This window comes from Astatotilapia calliptera, chromosome 6 (genome assembly GCF_900246225.1).
Source record: "Astatotilapia calliptera chromosome 6, fAstCal1.2, whole genome shotgun sequence".
NCBI classification, from domain to species: domain Eukaryota; kingdom Metazoa; phylum Chordata; class Actinopteri; order Cichliformes; family Cichlidae; genus Astatotilapia; species Astatotilapia calliptera.
This window is the reverse complement of record NC_039307.1, coordinates 1,934,800-1,952,132: the sequence shown is the minus strand read 5'-3', so window position 1 is coordinate 1,952,132 and position 17,333 is coordinate 1,934,800. Positions and strand designations below refer to the sequence as shown.

At 46.7% G+C, this 17,333-nt stretch overlaps 2 protein-coding genes across 8 annotated transcripts in view; both read right to left on the bottom strand.

Moving 5' to 3' along the window:
• The window catches only part of sh3pxd2aa (SH3 and PX domains 2Aa), a 94,879-nt gene extending 87,487 nt beyond the window's left edge, over positions 1–7,392 (bottom strand). For 2 of the 5 annotated variants that reach the window (XM_026169659.1, XM_026169660.1), the window contains exon 1: positions 6,734–7,388. In XM_026169659.1, coding sequence (XP_026025444.1) covers positions 6,734–6,829 — 96 coding nt within the window. In that variant the 5' untranslated portion in view covers positions 6,830–7,388. Of the gene's footprint in view, positions 1–6,733 lie in introns of all 5 variants that reach the window. The other 3 variants (XM_026169662.1, XM_026169658.1, XM_026169661.1) reach the window with 3 other exon arrangements.
• Positions 7,393–8,901: 1,509 nt separating this feature from the next.
• Positions 8,902–16,457, bottom strand: stn1 (STN1 subunit of CST complex). 3 transcript variants are annotated; one of them, XM_026169664.1, is made up of 10 exons: positions 16,206–16,457; positions 13,352–13,447; positions 13,152–13,229; positions 12,812–12,985; positions 12,480–12,591; positions 11,637–11,787; positions 10,492–10,569; positions 9,635–9,757; positions 9,488–9,560; positions 8,902–9,178 (listed from the first exon to the last, which is right to left on the bottom strand). In XM_026169664.1, the coding sequence occupies exons 1-10, from the start codon at positions 16,336–16,338 to the stop codon at positions 9,021–9,023; spliced, it is 1,176 nt and encodes a 391-aa protein (XP_026025449.1). In that variant the 5' UTR covers positions 16,339–16,457; the 3' UTR covers positions 8,902–9,020. The 3 variants fall into 3 exon arrangements, with proteins under 3 accessions (XP_026025449.1, XP_026025450.1, XP_026025451.1); XM_026169665.1 differs by lacking the exon at positions 10,492–10,569 and having other exon boundaries at positions 16,206–16,456; XM_026169666.1 differs by lacking the exon at positions 10,492–10,569 and having other exon boundaries at positions 12,812–12,982; positions 16,206–16,456.
• Positions 16,458–17,333: the final 876 nt, after the last annotated feature.

Here is a 17,333-nt window from a genome sequence, read left to right as displayed (position 1 = left end):
GTCGCCAGAGTGCTGCTCATAGGGGGTCATATGATTGTTGGGTGATATTGTAGGCTCTACTGTACAATATAAAGCTCCTTGAGGCGACTGCTGTTGTGATTTGAAGCTGTATAAATAAAACTGAATTGAGGAGGGGCCAAACGTTACTGAACAGGCCAATCACAGTAGTGATTCCCAGGGATGTGCACGTCAGACTACCAGCACACCTGCGCTTTAATCTGACAGGTGATGTCTGTTGGCTTTGTCTGCAGCTTCCTGCTGATAGCTGCTAACCGCTGCCTCTGGAAACCAAACTGATGGGAGTTTATCTTCCAACTGCCGGCTACAGCAACAGTCTAAGTCACTGGATTAACTGTTTAAACTGACGTATTCGTGTGACTGAGTCTAACTGCTGCTGTACTGTAGCTGATTGCGCTCAAATATTCCTCGTAAATCATCCTTGTGCTTTGGGAGAGAAGCAGCATCTAATTCTAATAATGTTTTAACCAGTTTCCCTGACTATCTGTTAATCTCATGAAAAGAGCTGCAAGCCAACTCCATCTCCCTCCATCACTCCGCCTGCTCGCTCACATAAGATCCAACCGTTTCCCAAACAACAAAACCAAAGCCAGCACCGTGCAGGCCACACATGATGTCCACACGCACGCCATCTCTCATCAGCTCCAGTTATGACGTCATCGCCAGGAGGTGTTCACACACGTGCCTTCACCAAAAACACAGTCGTCGTTCTTTCCTCGATCATCAAACGCACGAAAACGACCTGAGGTCCTGGTGATATCAGCACGGCATGACGGCGCCCGCCTCAAACGCGCTGACACCAGCCGCCGCCCGCTGCTCATCAACCTCTCCCGAAACAAAAAGCAGGCGGCCTCGTAAACCGTCGTCTTCCCAGTTAGAGGCGAGTCTGGAAAAAGGCGCTCTTTTTACTGAGATATCAGCCTGTGTTTGATAGGCCAATAAACATGCGAGTGTGGACGGCCCTCTGAAGAGATGTTTTACGGCGCCAAATAACAGCGTCTTCCAGCCTGGGCCTCGGCGCAGCGCAGGAGTCTCTGGAAAATGAAACGTTATGGGACTGGGACTTGTAGGGAAACAGAAGCTTAAAGTAAACATGGCCGTGCCCGGCCTGCTTTCTATTTTATCACCTCCTCCTGCTGCAAGTACACAAACCCTTTAAAAAAAGTGTGTGTTTGATTCGTGTTTGCGACTCAGCGGTCCAGTTTCCCCTCTGACAAAAGCCAGGCTGTAATCCCCCCCTCCCCTCCCACAGGATAAGCATTTCCAGCTGGTTTCACAAACATTACAAATGGGATTCAGTGTTTTCCACAGATTGTGTCTTCCTCTCGTCTTCTCCGCTTCCCTCTCGCCCCGCCTCCCACTTTTCTCTCCTCACAGTGACTCGCCTCGTCCCTTGAGACCGGGTAGCTAGGGAAACTAGGCCACAGACTAGCCCGCTGAGACCGTGGAGCTCCAAACACAGTACGGCTCTGAGAAGAAGCTCCTCTTACGCCTTCACTGCACACACGAGTGGCCTGGATCGCGCTCAGCAAGCCTTCCTATAGAGCAGGACCGATTTGGGAAGCTCGTGTTACACGACTAATCCACTCTAAGGGAGAAAGAGCCCGCGCTGCACTGAAACCGTGTCTATATTATCAACAGTAGACCATTAATTCAGTGTCTCCGAGCACCTGCCTGTGGGTGTATTTTCAATTAGCCTGCTAAGAATAATTATTTGCTTTCCGTGTGTGTTTTTGAGGAATAATTTGACGTTCTGAGGAGTGCATTTATTCGCTTTCCTGCCGAGAGCGAGCTTAGAAGACTGATCTCCTGTCTGTGTATTAAGTATGGAGCTGGAGGCGCACAGAGATCAGCTTAGCTCCAGTTATTTTCATGCTAATGAGCACAAACACTGCAGACAGGAGCAACCGGCCAGCCGAGCTCCGTCCAAAAGCAGCGGGACACAGGAGACGGTGACTTTTACCATCCTAATATCTTAAACTAAGCTAAGATAGTGGTTTCCATCCCTGCTTCTTAATCTGTCACTTCTATGTTTAATGTATTAGTGGATAAGGCAGGACAGGGCAAAGATCTGGTGCAGTGACAGCTGACTACATCTGCACCACCTGGTTTTCCTGCCTTTATCCTAGAGCTGGGCGATAGAACGATAACAATATGTATCGCGATATAACTTTTACTCGATAGAGAAATTAAGCTATCGCGATAGACCTCGCCGCTCTTGTCCTCAAAAAAAAAAAAAAAAAAAAGGTCAGCCAATCCAAATTAAGTAGCACAGAGCCGAACCAATCACAGCCGCAGCGTCACGTCGCGTGACTTGTTACGTGCAGCACAAGTGCCAAGCCGCACGTGTGTTTGTTTGGGAAGCAGCCAGCGGGTAATGGAGGAAATGAGTGTGCCGACTAGAAAAATCAACCGAGCGTGACCGAAGAGAAAACAGATGATGGTTCCAACGCCGGAGAGATTGTCGAACGGAAGAGCCATAGAAGTTCCGTAGTGTGAAGGTATTTCGGCTATTTCAAGTCTGACAAAAAACAGAGTAACGTGCACTGTAAATTGTGCCGAAAGCAAGTCTGGAAATACAATAAACTGGTGCATGCGTCACACTGTGCGCCACGTTATTGTTTCGGTGAAATGAATTTCTACAATACTGTTAATTCTACTCTCTGCAGTGTTTAAATGCTTACATATACACACAGTTACTGTCCCTCCACACATACGACTCTGTTCTGCTTCTATGCCCCAGCTTTGTTTACTTTTTCCCACCGAGGCTTCTAGACTTCTGATTGGCCAACATTTCTGCACGGTTAGGAATCTAGCACCACCTGCTGCTTTGGCATGTTCATAGCAGCGTTTTCCTTCATTTCTCCCTTTATGTGTGGACGGGATTATTTTTTAAAACGAAAACGGAAAATCTCCGTTTTCAAAAATACCCGTGTACGTGTGGACGTAGCCTCAGTCTCTGACTGGAAGCGCTGATTCGTCATTCGGCTTTTGTCAGACTAAAGTAACTGTTAAAACTGTTTGAAAAGCTAAGCTATACAACAAGGAGAGATTGAGAATTTCCTTTTAGTTCTCAGTTTATTTGATATTGACAAAAGTTAGTCAGTTTTGTCTGTTCTTCTGTAAAACAAACTAAGATTTATTTTTAGAATTAATATTTTGTTTCTAAGTGGAATTGACAGTTTAGTCTGTTTCGTTTGTTCTATTTTGAAACTTAAACGCTTTAGCGGCTGCCTTTTGTGTAGTTTGCAATATTTGCCTTTATTTATCTGAAAAAGTCTCATGTTCCTTAAGTACATCTACCCTGTTGAACTTATTATGGGAAATAAATATTTAAATAAAAACAAGCTGCTGATTATTTCACATTTTACTTGTGAGCAACGGCACATTTAAATCTTACAAATATAGTTATTTGGCTTATATCGTGATAGATATCGTTATCGCCTGAAATGAAAAAAACATATCGTGATATGAAAAAATCTCATATCGCCCAGCTCTAGTTTATCCCAACAGAACAGAAGTAAAGGAATATTTTGTGTGTTTTTGAAACTCATCCATATGAGGAGATGTGGCTGCTTTGACTGAAGTGTCACTGCAGGTAAAAGCAACCAAAACGCTCCAATCAGGTCCAACGGATGGCTCCACACAGGGTGGTCGTCTTCTTTTGGGTCACCACAGCAGAGCCGTCGCTCGTCCCTCCATCCCTACTGTCCTCCTCAGTCAGTCCAGCCCACGAATCTCCTCTGAGGTCTTCCTCTTTTCCTCCTGCCTGGCAGCTCCTTCTTCATCGTCCTCTGTCCAGTATATCCACTCATAGTCACTCTGACGGACTGATCTCTAACCCTGTCCATGCTGCTCACTCCCAGTAAACATCTGAATATCTTCCATCGTCTCCAAACCATCACTGCAGCTCTCTGCACCGTGCTAACCCTAGCTAGCCCTAGCTTAGCTAGCATTAGTACTAACTTAGCATTCCAGCCCCATCTCCAAACATGCTCACTCCTGGTTTTCAGAAAGCTAAGACGGTGGCAGCCAACTGGTGACATTGAGGCAGTTGCATCTTTTATTTACAGTCTGTGTGCACTGCAGAACTGTGCTGCGACGCTGGACGTGTCACGTGCTCCTAAACAGGCCTTAAATGATTGAAAACAAGGTTTTTTTATCTTCCTTCGTTTTCTGCAGCAGGTTCGTTGTGTCCCGGCACACTGAGGAGAATAAGTGCGCTAATTGTGTCCACATATCACTGAGCCTAAGGGCCTGCAGGAATGTAATTGCATATGAGCAAGATCGTGTTCCTTTCATGGTGGTCATTTATTTTGACTTGTTTATGAGCTCGAAATAGGATCTGAAGCGGGGATGTGAGGTGCAGAGCTCCGGCACAAACTCTCGCTGTCACGCTTATAACAAGTGTGGTATTGATGAGCGAGGCCACAGGAGGTGAGCTTCAGGAAAGTAATAATAACCACTGGAGCCTGTCACGAGGGTTCGCTTGGTCCAGAAAGTGGAGAATAAAGTGACCGAGATTCCTACAGGAAAGAGGTTTGATGCAACGAGGCCTTTAAGAGATTAAATACAACATTAACAGCAACTGGCTTTTTTTCAGCCATGACTGCAAAAAGGATTATTACAGGTTATCGAGGATGAACCGATCTGGCTTTCAAATGAATAAAATCAAGCCACTGTGCACAAACCTGCTCTGCACATGCTCAGTGCGGAGCAGGGTCATCTCACCTTGGCACGAGCTTTCAAACAAAGAGGTTTAATGTACAGAATTTATCCTCTCATGATTTGACATCAACTTAAACTTCAGCTTCCTGGTTAAAAAAGAGCTTCTTCTCCAGACGGAGCTGATAGTGACGGCCGTACGAGATTTTATCACGGCTGCGATGTCCGACACGTCGAATGGCCTGTCAGCGAGGACGCGCTCTGCTCTTTACACTTGAGATTACAGACAATAACAGCTCACCGAACATCACCTTAAACTCATTCGGTCACTCGGTGAGAGCACACTCCTACAAACTCAGGGGGAGCTTTGGGGACAGCAGCCGGAGTCCTGGGACGGGCGAAATAACCTCCTGCACTTTTCTGATGAGTGCAAGTCAGAAGGTAAAGCGAGAAGATCCTTTTAAATAAGAAGGAACCGCTCTGTGAGTCCACGACAGGCCATCCGACCCCTGGATCCAACGCACAACGATGTAGAACAGCTTTAAGGTTTGCAGCACAAACGCAGCAGAGCGAGCAGCAACTTTATCGCCGTCCTCTTGCATTAAACAGAATCTGGTTTTGTTCTAGTAGCAGCTGCTCGAACACAGCCGTGAGACACATGGAGCGAGCAGATTATCATGTTTACCCTGTGCTGAAAGTCTCCTGCTGCTCCTGCCTGGACATCATCTCACAATACATCCACCCAACATCCACCCATCCATCTACCATCATCCTCCACTGATTCATTGAGCTGTTACAGGCTGAGAGGCAGAGACCCTCTGTACAGGTCACTCTACAGTAACTTCTAATAGATACTGACAGCTGTTTGTGTGACAAAACCCAGAGTTACAAAGTGCTTCACAAACACAAATATATGCGTTAAAAAGAGATTCAGAAACAGGCAAAGGACACATTGTAGAAACAGTCAGATTCAGTAAAAGGACTAGCTGTTACACCCTGCATTGCTTTAAGTGGAGAAAATCTCCATCAAGAACCAACAGCAGCCTAACCCCACACGATGAGGACACATTACTGTAGTGTTATTAGTATTGTCTTCACTGTTGCAGCGTTTAGGCGCTGCTCGCCTTTCCTTGTGTGTTTGAAGGCATCTGTGAGTTCTGAAGGAAAATGCTGCTTCAAACGGAGCACCAGGGTTTGGGGCTTCCACCACAGGGAAGTCATCAGGCTGACACATGAACATCTGCAGGAAACTTCTTTTAACTGGAGCATCGTTTCCTCAAGAATGAAACAGAATCTTGACAGAAGTAAGAGGAAACGCTCAGCTGTCTGTAAAGGACGGTAACACGGACTCGTTACCGTGAATGTGTCATGCTCGTGAGCACAGCTCCCCCCTGAAGGTAAACTGTGGGTACAGTGTCTCCACAGTGATGCCCGTGTGTCCACACTGCACCAAAGCATGTCAGGAGCTCAGAACAACAATGAAGCTGATGAGCAGAGGCAGCAGGCTGGCTGTGTGACAGCTCACCTGTGCTCGTGCTCTCTGTGCTGAAGCGCTGCCCGAGCTCCGGCGCCTCCTTCGCTGATAGCCGCAACTCGAGCCGAGCTTAGCGGCTGTTCTCCCCCAGCAGCCAGGCCGCACGGAGAGACGGCTAAACGCTGCGTTTAGGAGTCACACTGTGACTGTGAACAGGCCGGACACACACACAGGGACACAGACACACACACAGACAGAGACAGACACACACACAGGGACACAGACACACACACACACACACATAGACAGACACACACACAGGGACACAGACACACACACACAGACAGAGACACACACACACAGACAGAGACACACAGGGACACACACACATAGACAGACACACACACAGGGACACACACAGGGACACAGACACACACACAGGGACACACACAGGGACACAGACACACACACGGACACACACAGAGACAGACACACAGGGACACACACACACACACACACACACACACACACACACACTCGTGAGCGGGACCAGGTGCGGGGGTGCAGGTGACTCACGTAGTGCTTGGACGGACTGCGCCTCTTCTCCACGTCCACCACCTTGACGTCCAGCACGGTGCGCAGCTGCATCTTCACCCTGCAAAGGCTCTGCATGGAGGCGCGTGCGTGCGGCCGCGGGGCTCCGGTCAGCTGACTCTTATCACGGCAGAGAAATCACCGCGCGCATCGCCGGTGTCGGCTAACGGTTCGGCGCTCCGTACTCGTGACGCAACCAGCATCCGATCCGACCCCAAACTTATCGACGGTCCATCTGAGCGCGTGCCCGTGAGCGGGTTCGCCTGCAGCCTCCACAGGCTGAGCCGGCGGCGGGCGGTCACCTCACAAACGGAAACGACGTGCGGCGGCTGCCTTTGTGTCTGCGGTCTGCATACCTGGAGCTGCCGGCGGAGGGGGGCGGGGCTTCACGCGCGTCCTCACGGCTGAAGACTAGAACGAGCCGGTACCGGCTGCGCCTCCATCCCGCTGCCCTGACACGGAAACCGGAATCTGTACGGCCACCCCCGAGCGTCCCCCTCTCAGAGAACCGGGAATGCTGTGGACATCTGGCAGCACGTGCGGCTGGGAACGTCACAGGCTAAACACCACAACCACCACTGTTCCACGCAGCGGCAGCTTTCTGGCCAGAGACACGCGCAAGTGGAAGTATGGATACAGATGTTTCACTGGCGACCAATCAGCGGCCGCCCCTCTGCTCCACATGAAGGAGCCAATTAGTGACTAAACACTGCCCCCCTGCGCACGCAGCAGCACCTTTAAAGATGCTTTTTGTGATCCCGCTCTGCAAACTGCAGCTGCAACTCCCAGCAGCAGGGGGCGGTGTGGTGCCGCTCCACGTGTCTTATGAGTGCGCTGTTTAACCTTTGATGTTACAAAAGTTACATCCTACATCTCCTCAAAGCTCTTCCCCAGTCCGCGCGTGTAAATAAGACTGACCTGGTTAAATAAGTTACTCTGACTCACTGTGTGCGCCACCCTGTGGTACAAAGTGGTATTACACCACAGCGCTGCAAGGTCCTAGTTTGCTTTCCGGAGAAGTTTTCCGTCGACAAACTCAAAGCGATTTTTTTTTCCACAATCTGATGATAGTTTCAGTGTATTTAGAAATAAATAAATTACTTTTAAAGATAATAATTTCCCTTGAAAACACTCAAGTACCTCAAAATGTTTGAAATCACTTTAAAAAAACACCCTCTCATCTCTGAGGCTTTGCCGTAAGCAGGAGCACATCTGGGCAGCTGCCTGGAAGCTGCAGGTTTCCTGCTGCAGGGTCATCTGCTCCGTGGTAATCTAATTACATTTATAAGGCTAGATTACCAAGCAGGCAAAATGCACAAATCTGCCCCAGGTGTTTGAATCCTCGGAGGCTTCAGGACCTGTGTGTCTGTGGGAAAGAAACACGCATCTCTGCTGAAAGCAGCGCTTCACCAGTTTCACATGATGAACTGGAGCCGTGACAATGAGGCCGTTGTGTGTTTTTGCTGTTTTGGCGCCACAGGGATGTTTCCAGGGTTTCAGAAAAACTGAAACTCTGAGCTGCTGTGGAAGTTAGTGAAGAATGTAGGAGACAACCTTCAGTCAGGCGTGTTTCTAGGGAGGTGGCACAGGGAGGGGGTGGGGTGCAGGAAACACTGATTCTCTGGCTCACGCGCAGGAGGTCCGCCTGTCCGTCCATCCTTCTCATCTCCGTCCTGGTTGCGCACACAGCGGTCGCAGTAGAGACGCCCACACCTCCACCTGACACGATGCTGCAAAGGCCTAAACATCTCTTTGTGTTGCATCTGAAGGCCTGAAGCAGCAGGTGACTAATCATGGTCATCACGTGTTTCCAGCCTCCTTCTAGCGACAATAAAGCCACGAGTTTTGCTTTAAACACCATCTTCTCCGTGTTTATCTTCCATGGATGGAACGTTTATGACTAATGAAGCTTGTGGGGGGAGCCGGGCTGATAAGGAGGTAATGGACTGATGTTATGAGGAGGCCACGGGGGAAATGGTCTGTGGGGTTTCTTCTTATCTGATGATGTTCTTGAGCAGACGTGCTGAGTGGAGCCCGGGAGACTTGGCCGGGGAACCTCCCCCAGGCTACTTCAGCCAGCTCGAGGCCCATCTTTGTTTCTTATTTATTTAAAAACATATTTATAACAGTGATGGTTTGTTTACATGTGGTTGTCATGGTTTTTAGAAACTTTAATAACTTAATATTTAACATTTGTGCGCTCATACAGCAGCTGGATAAAAGCTAAACATGATTTATGCACCGAGCGCTGATGCTCGGCAGCGGCTCCTCAGATGGCGGTGTAGTGGCTGTCGCTGGTGCTGATGATGTCACTGTTGCACTCGAGCGTCTTGAGGACGAGCTCCAGAGCGGCGCGGCTCACGTTGAGGCTGTACCGCTGCCTGACTGCTGACAGGATGTGCAGGACGTGGCAGCCCTTCTCCACATCTGCAGGCGCAGGAGGAGGAAATGAATGCACACACACACACACACAGACACACACACAGACACACACACACACACACGTGAGATCTAAAAGTACGATAAGGGTTTGTGCCACAGTGAAAACGGAGCTGTGATCAGAGAGCAACAGGTGTAATTGTTGTGCTCATTTGATTTCTGACAAGCAGGTAAAAGCTTTCTTTCTTAATTACATCCTCTGAAAAATAATTCGTGCCTCTGAGGAGGGTCAGAAAAGCTGTGAGGGCATCGCTAATCAAAACTTGTGTCTGTACTGCACTGAGCGTGTCCACGCACACTTCTCCCTCCTCGAGTCCTCCCTGATGACGTCTTTGACGGCCACGAGCAGGTCCTTGTCCTGCACGGTCACCTGACGAGGAGCAACAGCGTCACGCACGGCACAGCAAAAAGCTCCCAGAGATGAATGTGTCTGCAGTTTCTTACGAGATAGACTTCGTCCTGGGACTTGACCTTGCGGTACACGGCACCCTCGTCCTGTAGGATCTGCAGGGCCTCCTTCAGGAGCTGACGGAGCTGCTGGCACGCAGACGGACCCGCGACAGGCTCCTAATCAGCATCAGAGGAGCACGAGACAGAAAAACCCAATGAAACGAAGAAAGAAGGAATTTTGCTTCAGATCTGAACACATTTGTCACTCAGCTTACAGGCCGGCTGCACCTCCACGTGAGTTAGACCTTTCAATGCTACGAGGAACTCGTGTTAAAATCACTGCTGGAGGTTTAGTGTAGGCCAGGGGTCGTAACCCTGGGCACGCGTGCCACCGCTGGCACGTGGAGGGTTAACTGGTGACCATAGCTGGACTGGCCACTGGGCATACTGGGCATTTGTCTATGCTCAATGGTGATTTTTCATTTTTATGGGCAGATGGGTTTTTGAAGATGAAACCAGGAGACGTCCTTACTGAACCATCAGAGCTGTGATGTATAAACAGGTTCACCTTTTAGGTGACATGGATGAGTTGAAGTTATGAACAGTTTCTGAGAGACAAATAACACCAGGATCCTTTTCTAAGCAGCTGACAGCTGGTAACTGTGCAGGGGCGGGTCTAGCAAAGTTTTGCCAGGGGGCAGGTAGGGCATTAACAGGGAGAGGGGGGCACAAAGAAATACTTTCTTATTCTCATTTAAAATCTCTCGCTTTTGATAAATAATTATCTGAATCTTACAACCAAAGTTTTTATCTGATGTGAAATGTATAGAAATCACACATATACCAACAAGACTGCACATCACTGTCACAACAGCGTCTGTTTTCATTCAAAGGCTTCATGGCTTTAATACCTGGGGGGCCGGTCTCTCGTCAAAATGCCCGATTTTTTGTCCCAGTCCAGCCCTGGACACGACACGCAGTGAATCAATCTGAGAAGATGCATTAAAAAAAATAAATGGCCGGGCCAGTGCTGCACATCGCAAATCAGCTCACATAGACACATTAGCTGTGCTGCTTCTTAATGACGGTATCTTAGCTAACAACCCAACTACCAGACTAAAAATCACTTAGCCTACTGGTGAGAGGGACGTTGCTAGCTGACAGTTTTTTCAAGCAATGTTGAAATTTCCACGTCCCGACACTTCAAAAGCTTCAGCAGCTGTCGGCTCAGCGCAGCATCAGCACCACGGAAATACACGGATACATCCATAGACTCGAGACAGAATTCACAATGTGCTTTCAGGACTTTCAGGTGTTTGGACCAATGTTTTCTTTTCTAATCAAACCAGAAGCTTTAATGAGCAGCTGGATTGTCTCGCATTAACTGGCTGGACACAGAGGACATCGACATGCAGCTGATTGAACTGAAAAGCTCGACTCTGTGGGGGTCAAAGTTTGCAGAACTACGAACGCAGCTGGAATCCACAGCTGTGTGTGTTCATGGAGCTGCATGTTCACCTGCTGGACGTCACTACCTGACAAGTTTAACTGTCTTCAGAACATTGCAGAGGCCTTATTGACAGTGTTTGGCTCGACATGTCTGTGTGAGCAGACTTTCTCTCACACGAGTCCTCAGGTAGCCGTCTGAACGCTGGACACTCTGAGACCAGAGATCACATTAACATGTGTGTCTCTGTATTAATATAATTCTATAAAGTTGTTCTATATAGTGTGTAACTGTTAATATAGAGCATTACTAAATGTATTGCTAATGCAACCATATGGCACACTGACTTCTGAGGGAATTTTAGATGCACTCATCCTCAGAAAGGTTGCCGACGCCTGCTCGAGGCTTTAACACTAACCAGTGCTAACATGTCAGGCTCCAGCTTCCTTCTGTGCCAGATCAGAAACATGTTCTGAGATCTTAAAATGTGATGTCAGAAGAATCAGTTTTACTTTGCTGCAAAGTATCAAATCCTGGTGTTTATTTCAGTTTTTCAAAAGGAGGCTTCGAGGTGTGACGACTGGTCCCACGTCCCCTCCCAGTTCATACCTGGTCAGCGGATGCTGCCTGAGGCGGGCTGGAGATCAGAGGCTGCAGGAGGTCCTGGACATCGTAGGGTCTGAACCTGCTCACAGACTTCTGCTTTAAAAAGTCTTTCAAGATCTTTGTTGCCCTGCTGAGGGAGCTGACAGCCGAGTCTCTGAAAGACAGATGTTCGTCGTGACCCTTCGAGCTGCTCTAATAAAAAAAATAACAGCTGATCAAACGTGTAAGCAGCCTGCGACCTCTTTCACCTTCTGTCCTGCCAACAAATCTGAGAACGCCACTGAAAACTTAGTCAGGTTCACTGTAAGCCTGAAATAACCACAGCCCGAGGATTTCAAGGCACAACAAGATGTGGGAATAAGAAACATCTGCATCTATTTTAGCTTCTCCTCTTTTTCCGAGGACGTTCAGAGGTTCTCTGCAGCGAATCGTCAGAAAGCAGACCAACTGAACTCCTGTGACACTGATCTCTGAACAGATTTGGGCTTTAGACTGTGACACTTGGAGTTTAGACTGCAGCTTCAAACAGAGCCTGAGAATGTGATGATGAAATCTCCTGTAATTATGGAGAAAAAAATAACTGTGAAACGTTGACCCACCCGTGTGTACTCTGGCCCACAGCTGTGAAATCACTCAGAGAGTGAGGATAAAACTTTTAATGGCTTCATTAAATATACTGAAGTTCTTGTTTTTAAAAGAGCTGATCCTGGGTCAGACGTGGTTTATTGATGTGGACTCAGCTACTGTGTGTGTGTGTGTGTGTGTGTGTGTGTGTGTGTGTGTGTGTGTGTGTGTGTGTGTGGGGTTGAATGTTGACTCTCTGGTGTGTTGGGTGGATGCTCGTACCCCGCCGCGTCGGGCTCCAGCTGAGGCGCTTTGTCGTAACACTGTCTGTAGAGCTGAGGAGCCTCCATCATCCAGGAAATCTGCACCGCCATCACCGAGTCGCTCACTTTATCTGAGGACGCACAAGCACACGGGTGAGGACGGAGGCGGAGCCTGCCCACATCCACATATTCACTGTGAGTGTGTTTCTGTGCATGTGTCGCTCTGTTTGTGGTTCTTTGTGTTATTTGTGGAGGACTGTGGGCTAACTGTGGAATAAACAGCTGCAGACAGTCGGTGTTGCAGTGATGGTGGTTATGAGAGCGTGTGCGGATGAAGCCGTCTCCGCTCACAGTAGGTGGAGGCCTTGATTTCCCTCTGCTGCCTCGACGTCTTCACCGGTCCCCTGACTCGGAGCAGCTCTCCGATCTCCAGGCGGCAGCGCGTCCGCTGGGCTCGTCTCAGCTTCTGCAGCTCCGCCACCGGGTCGAAGCCTCCCTGAGCCGCGGCGCCGAGTTGTGCCCCTGCTGGAGATCACACGAGGACACTCGCTCTGTATTGATTCTGCATCTGAAGCATCACCAGGCTGACAAAGGAGGACAAGGACATGTCTGCAGGCGGCAGAGCGCTTCATTTTACTGAACAAACTGAAAGCAACGCCAGGCTAACACTGAGATACAAACATGAACTCACACTTGCTCGGCTCCCGCTCCTCTTTCAGGACGTCACTTTTCCAGCACAGGCAGTTTATAACGCCCGTACCATCATCCACTGTGAGCACGCAGCAGCGGAGACAAAAACAGAGCACATGTGACCAGAATACAATCGTGAGGTCTCACGACTACAGCAGTGATGAGCACAACTCCACAATGGGAGTGAGTGAGGACGAGCACCTCCATAGCAGAAGAAGTCTTCCCTCTCCCTCTTGTAGACCACCGTTCCCAGCACATCGACTTTGGAGATCGGGTGCAGGTTGTAGAAGTAAATCCCTTTGAGTGGAAAACAACAGATAATTAAAGGTGAAGGTGTGTCTCCAGTGAGAGAGCAGCGTGTCCTCCTCTCCATGTGCTGAAGTGTCTCTGAGCAAGACACTGAAGCAAAGCTGCTCCTGATCGTCCAGTCTAGCTAGACTTCACCTGAGCTAACTGGAGTCCCTGAACTGGTCCTCTGGACCAGGATTGTGCTGTTGGTAGGGCTGGGACAAAAAATACGTCGACGTAAAAAAATCTGCGTCGATGCGTCGTCACTTTCAAAAAAAGACATGGCGGCAGCGAGTAGCGAAATCATGAGTGAGGCAGTTGCAGTCAACTTAAATCACTCCACCCGAACACGCAGCTCTACAGTATGGGGATATTTTAACAGAAAAGGAAGTGATTCAGTCGTTTGCCGGCTTTGTGAGGTGGAAATGGCCTATCATAAAAGCACGACGGCTATGCACCAGCACCTCAAACGACTGCATCCAGGAGCCGCTTCTGCAAAGGACAAACCACCGTAAGTTTAACTTTTTTACTAACGCTAGTTTTTACCCGTTAATTCATCCAGACCCCCCCCCCGCCCCACGTAGACGTACACTCACTCATAGACACAGAGATAAACACCCAACCTCCGTAAATACAAAACTAATTTAAGCTGCTGAGCAGTAACATACAGCAGCTGCTGTTTAGTTGTTGTTGTTTTGTTTGTGGCCCATGCTGGCAAAATGAGTCTGAATGCGCGCAGGCTGATTATCAGAATCGGCGAAAGACAAAAATGTGAGACAGCGAATTGGCCGCAGGAGAAATGTTAACAAGGATAATGCACCACCTGCTAAACGTAGCCGTCGTGGACACTATTACAACATTGTTAAAGTGCTTGCAAAAGCAAAATGACAACGAACTCTTGATTTGTCAAATTTAATGTGTTTCATCCTATTTGAACGCTGTTTTTATACATAATGCTTCTCCAGCTTGATCTTATAGGTCAAAGTTATGCCATCTAATGACTAGAAAGCAGTGCACCAGTAAAGGTGCCATCAGCCCTGGGTGTTTAAACGTTATCTTTTCCAGCCATCATGATTACTGCATATCATAAGTTCAACATTGGGGATTATTATTAACCTCTTACTGTTATGCTATGAAAGCACATGGCATAACAGTATGTGTGTATCTATCTATCTATCTATCTATCTATCTATATCTCTATCTCTATCTCTATATCTCTCTCTATCTCTCTCTCTCTCTCTCTCTCTCTCTCTCTCTCTCAACCAGATCCTTATCAGATTATTTTGATATTATGCTTTCCATATAATTTATGATTTCAGGAATAAACAGAAAAGTCTGGAGGACTACTGTCAGAGAAGAAGTACACCATGCACCCCCCAGGAGGTGGCTGTACTTACTGAGAGCGTCTTAGCTATGATTTTAAAAGACAAGAGACCACTTGCTGTGGGTGAGGGATTCAAAGAAATGCTGACCACTTTCCAACCAGGTTACACTCTGCTGTCTAAGCGTCATTTTACAAGCATGATGGAGAGAAAGTATGAAACTTCAGTGCAGAGACTAAGGAATGAACTAAAAAAAGCCTCCAAAACATCCAAAATCTCCCTTACCACTGATGCTTGGACAAGTCTGGTCACAGAGTCCTACTTAGGGGTAACTTGTCATTTCATTATTTGTTCAAAGACGCCATTGCTGCTGTTTGTATATTATTAATTTTTTGCTATGATTTCCTTTGTTATATTTGTTTTGCAAAACATTTAATTTTTTGTTAAAAACAGCAGATTGTAGTACAATGTTATTGTGGATTTTGTTTTGTGAATGAAGAGCACTTTTTGGCAGAAAGCAAAGTGAATGTTACATTTTGTTTGTTTAAAGACACCATTGTTGCTATTTATTTGAAATGTTTTGTTAACTTTTCCTTAATTTTATATATGTTTGCACATTTCATTTCTTGTTAAATGCTATCTCTATTGTATTGATTGTACGACCTCTACAACTTTATTTTGAATTTTTTTTTTTATTAAAAGGTCTTCAAATGAATAAATTTGTGTTTTTCATTTATATACATAAATTAGTAAATGTGAAATTGCTATACAAGTCAAATAATGGGGGAGAAAATCATTAATCGAATCGAAATCGAATCGGATTGAAAAATGAATCGTTAGATTAATCGATGCATCGAAAAATTAATCGCTGGATTCATCGATTAGGAAAATAATCGTTTTGCCCAGCCCTAACTGTTGGACTATTTTTAATGCAATTACATGACCAGTAATATGGCTGCTGTGTTTAATGGTTCATGTCCTTCTTTGATTTACAGACTATGGTTTCTAAAATACATCCAGACAGTAAAAACTTTGTGATAGTCTGGATATCACAGATTTATTTTATCACAACTTTGCAAATGTTTGTGTTTCTTTGTTGTCTTTTTGCACGTCATCACATGGGGCCTGACCCCGTGGACCTCTGAGCTGGGGTACCTGGTCCACTCCATCACCCCTGCAGGGTTTACATTTATGCGCTGACAGGAACTACAACACATCACACCTGGCACCATCAGGTGGTGTAGTTGAAATGAAATAACGGAGGATTTAAAACGGTATAAATAAGTACAATAAATGCTAAAATAAAAATAAAGGAGCTCAATAAATGTAAAATTCTGCACAATGCGTGGTGCAGGCTAACAGGCGCTTTAACAAAATCTAATTTAAAATTAGAGCTTCAGGAGTGACGACCAAGTAAAAGGTGAGGTACGGGTCCAGTTTGTTACCTGGTACCTGGGTGGACTCCGTCATCTCCAGGATGTCTCTGATATACAGCCGAGCGAAGGCGGAAAACACCGGATCCAGTCCCCACAACATCGACGGAGGCTCTTCCGCTGGATCCATCGCAGCTGTCTGCATTTCATCCTGGGATCAAACACTGATGGTTTACCTGCTTTCACTGGTTTCCCGCCAGCCACACAAACCGTCTCCAGGACAAAGTTAGCTAGTTTCAGTGGCGTCACTTCCTGTTAATTCCACGGTAGATGAACCTGTAGTTCGTCCGGAAGCGCAGCAGAGGGCGCTCACGATGAATCAAAGTGGACCGAACTTAACCCTTGTATGGTGTTCGGGTCTGTGAGACCCGTGTTCAGTTTTTTTCAAAAGAAAAATTAAACAATTAATTATTTTTTCACGTGTAAATGTGTTGTGTCTTTCCACTCACTCCACTTGATTATAACTGATTTATTTATAACATTTTATATAAAAGAAAAACGAGAAGCACATTAATTCATAAATGTGATCTAACAAAGGTAAAGGGAAAAAATTAACCATGTTTGCTGTTCATATGTCTTGTAATTGGGATGAAGTAAACATCTGTTGAGTAATTTAACATAAAATTGTTTGATAGTGTTAATTTGGAAAGCCAAAACTCTAGCGGGTCCACCAGACCCATGAACACTGGCTGAGTAACAAAAATACGAACACCACACAAGGGTTAATGTGCAGTTTCAGCCAGAAGATAAAATCTAGGTTTCACAAATTTTATTTTCCAATGCATTCAAAATACAGTAAAACAACACGTGTTTCCCCTTTTCTTACAAAGAAGAAGATTTTGCCCACAAAGTCAGGATTTACGACAGGACACACTACCTTGATGGCAGCCAAATTAAAAAAACAATCAGGCGTTATCAGTGAAGTTCAACCACAACAGACACGATCATGTGTCCGTTAACAGTTATCTGGTGGTGGTGGGTGAACTCGACTGTTTCAGGCGTACGCTGTTACTGATTTTCCGCGGCTGTTCGCTTCATGCCTGAAAGCAAAATGGCGAGTGCCGTAAAGTGGAACAAGGTGCTGAAAAGTCCCTAATATAAATATTATTTTCATTTCTTTTTTAAACTGTACGAGAATAT

Coding starts and splice junctions, on each gene's coding strand:
- stn1 (XM_026169664.1), bottom strand. CDS start 16,338: ATGCAGACAGCTGCGATGGATCCAGCGGAAGAGCCTCCGTCGATGTTG. Junction 12,592..12,811: donor AATCAAGGCCTCCACCTACT/GTGAGCGGAGAC, acceptor GTGCGTCCTCAG/ATAAAGTGAGCGACTCGGTG. Junction 11,788..12,479: donor CTGGAGCCCGACGCGGCGGG/GTACGAGCATCC, acceptor TCTGTCTTTCAG/AGACTCGGCTGTCAGCTCCC.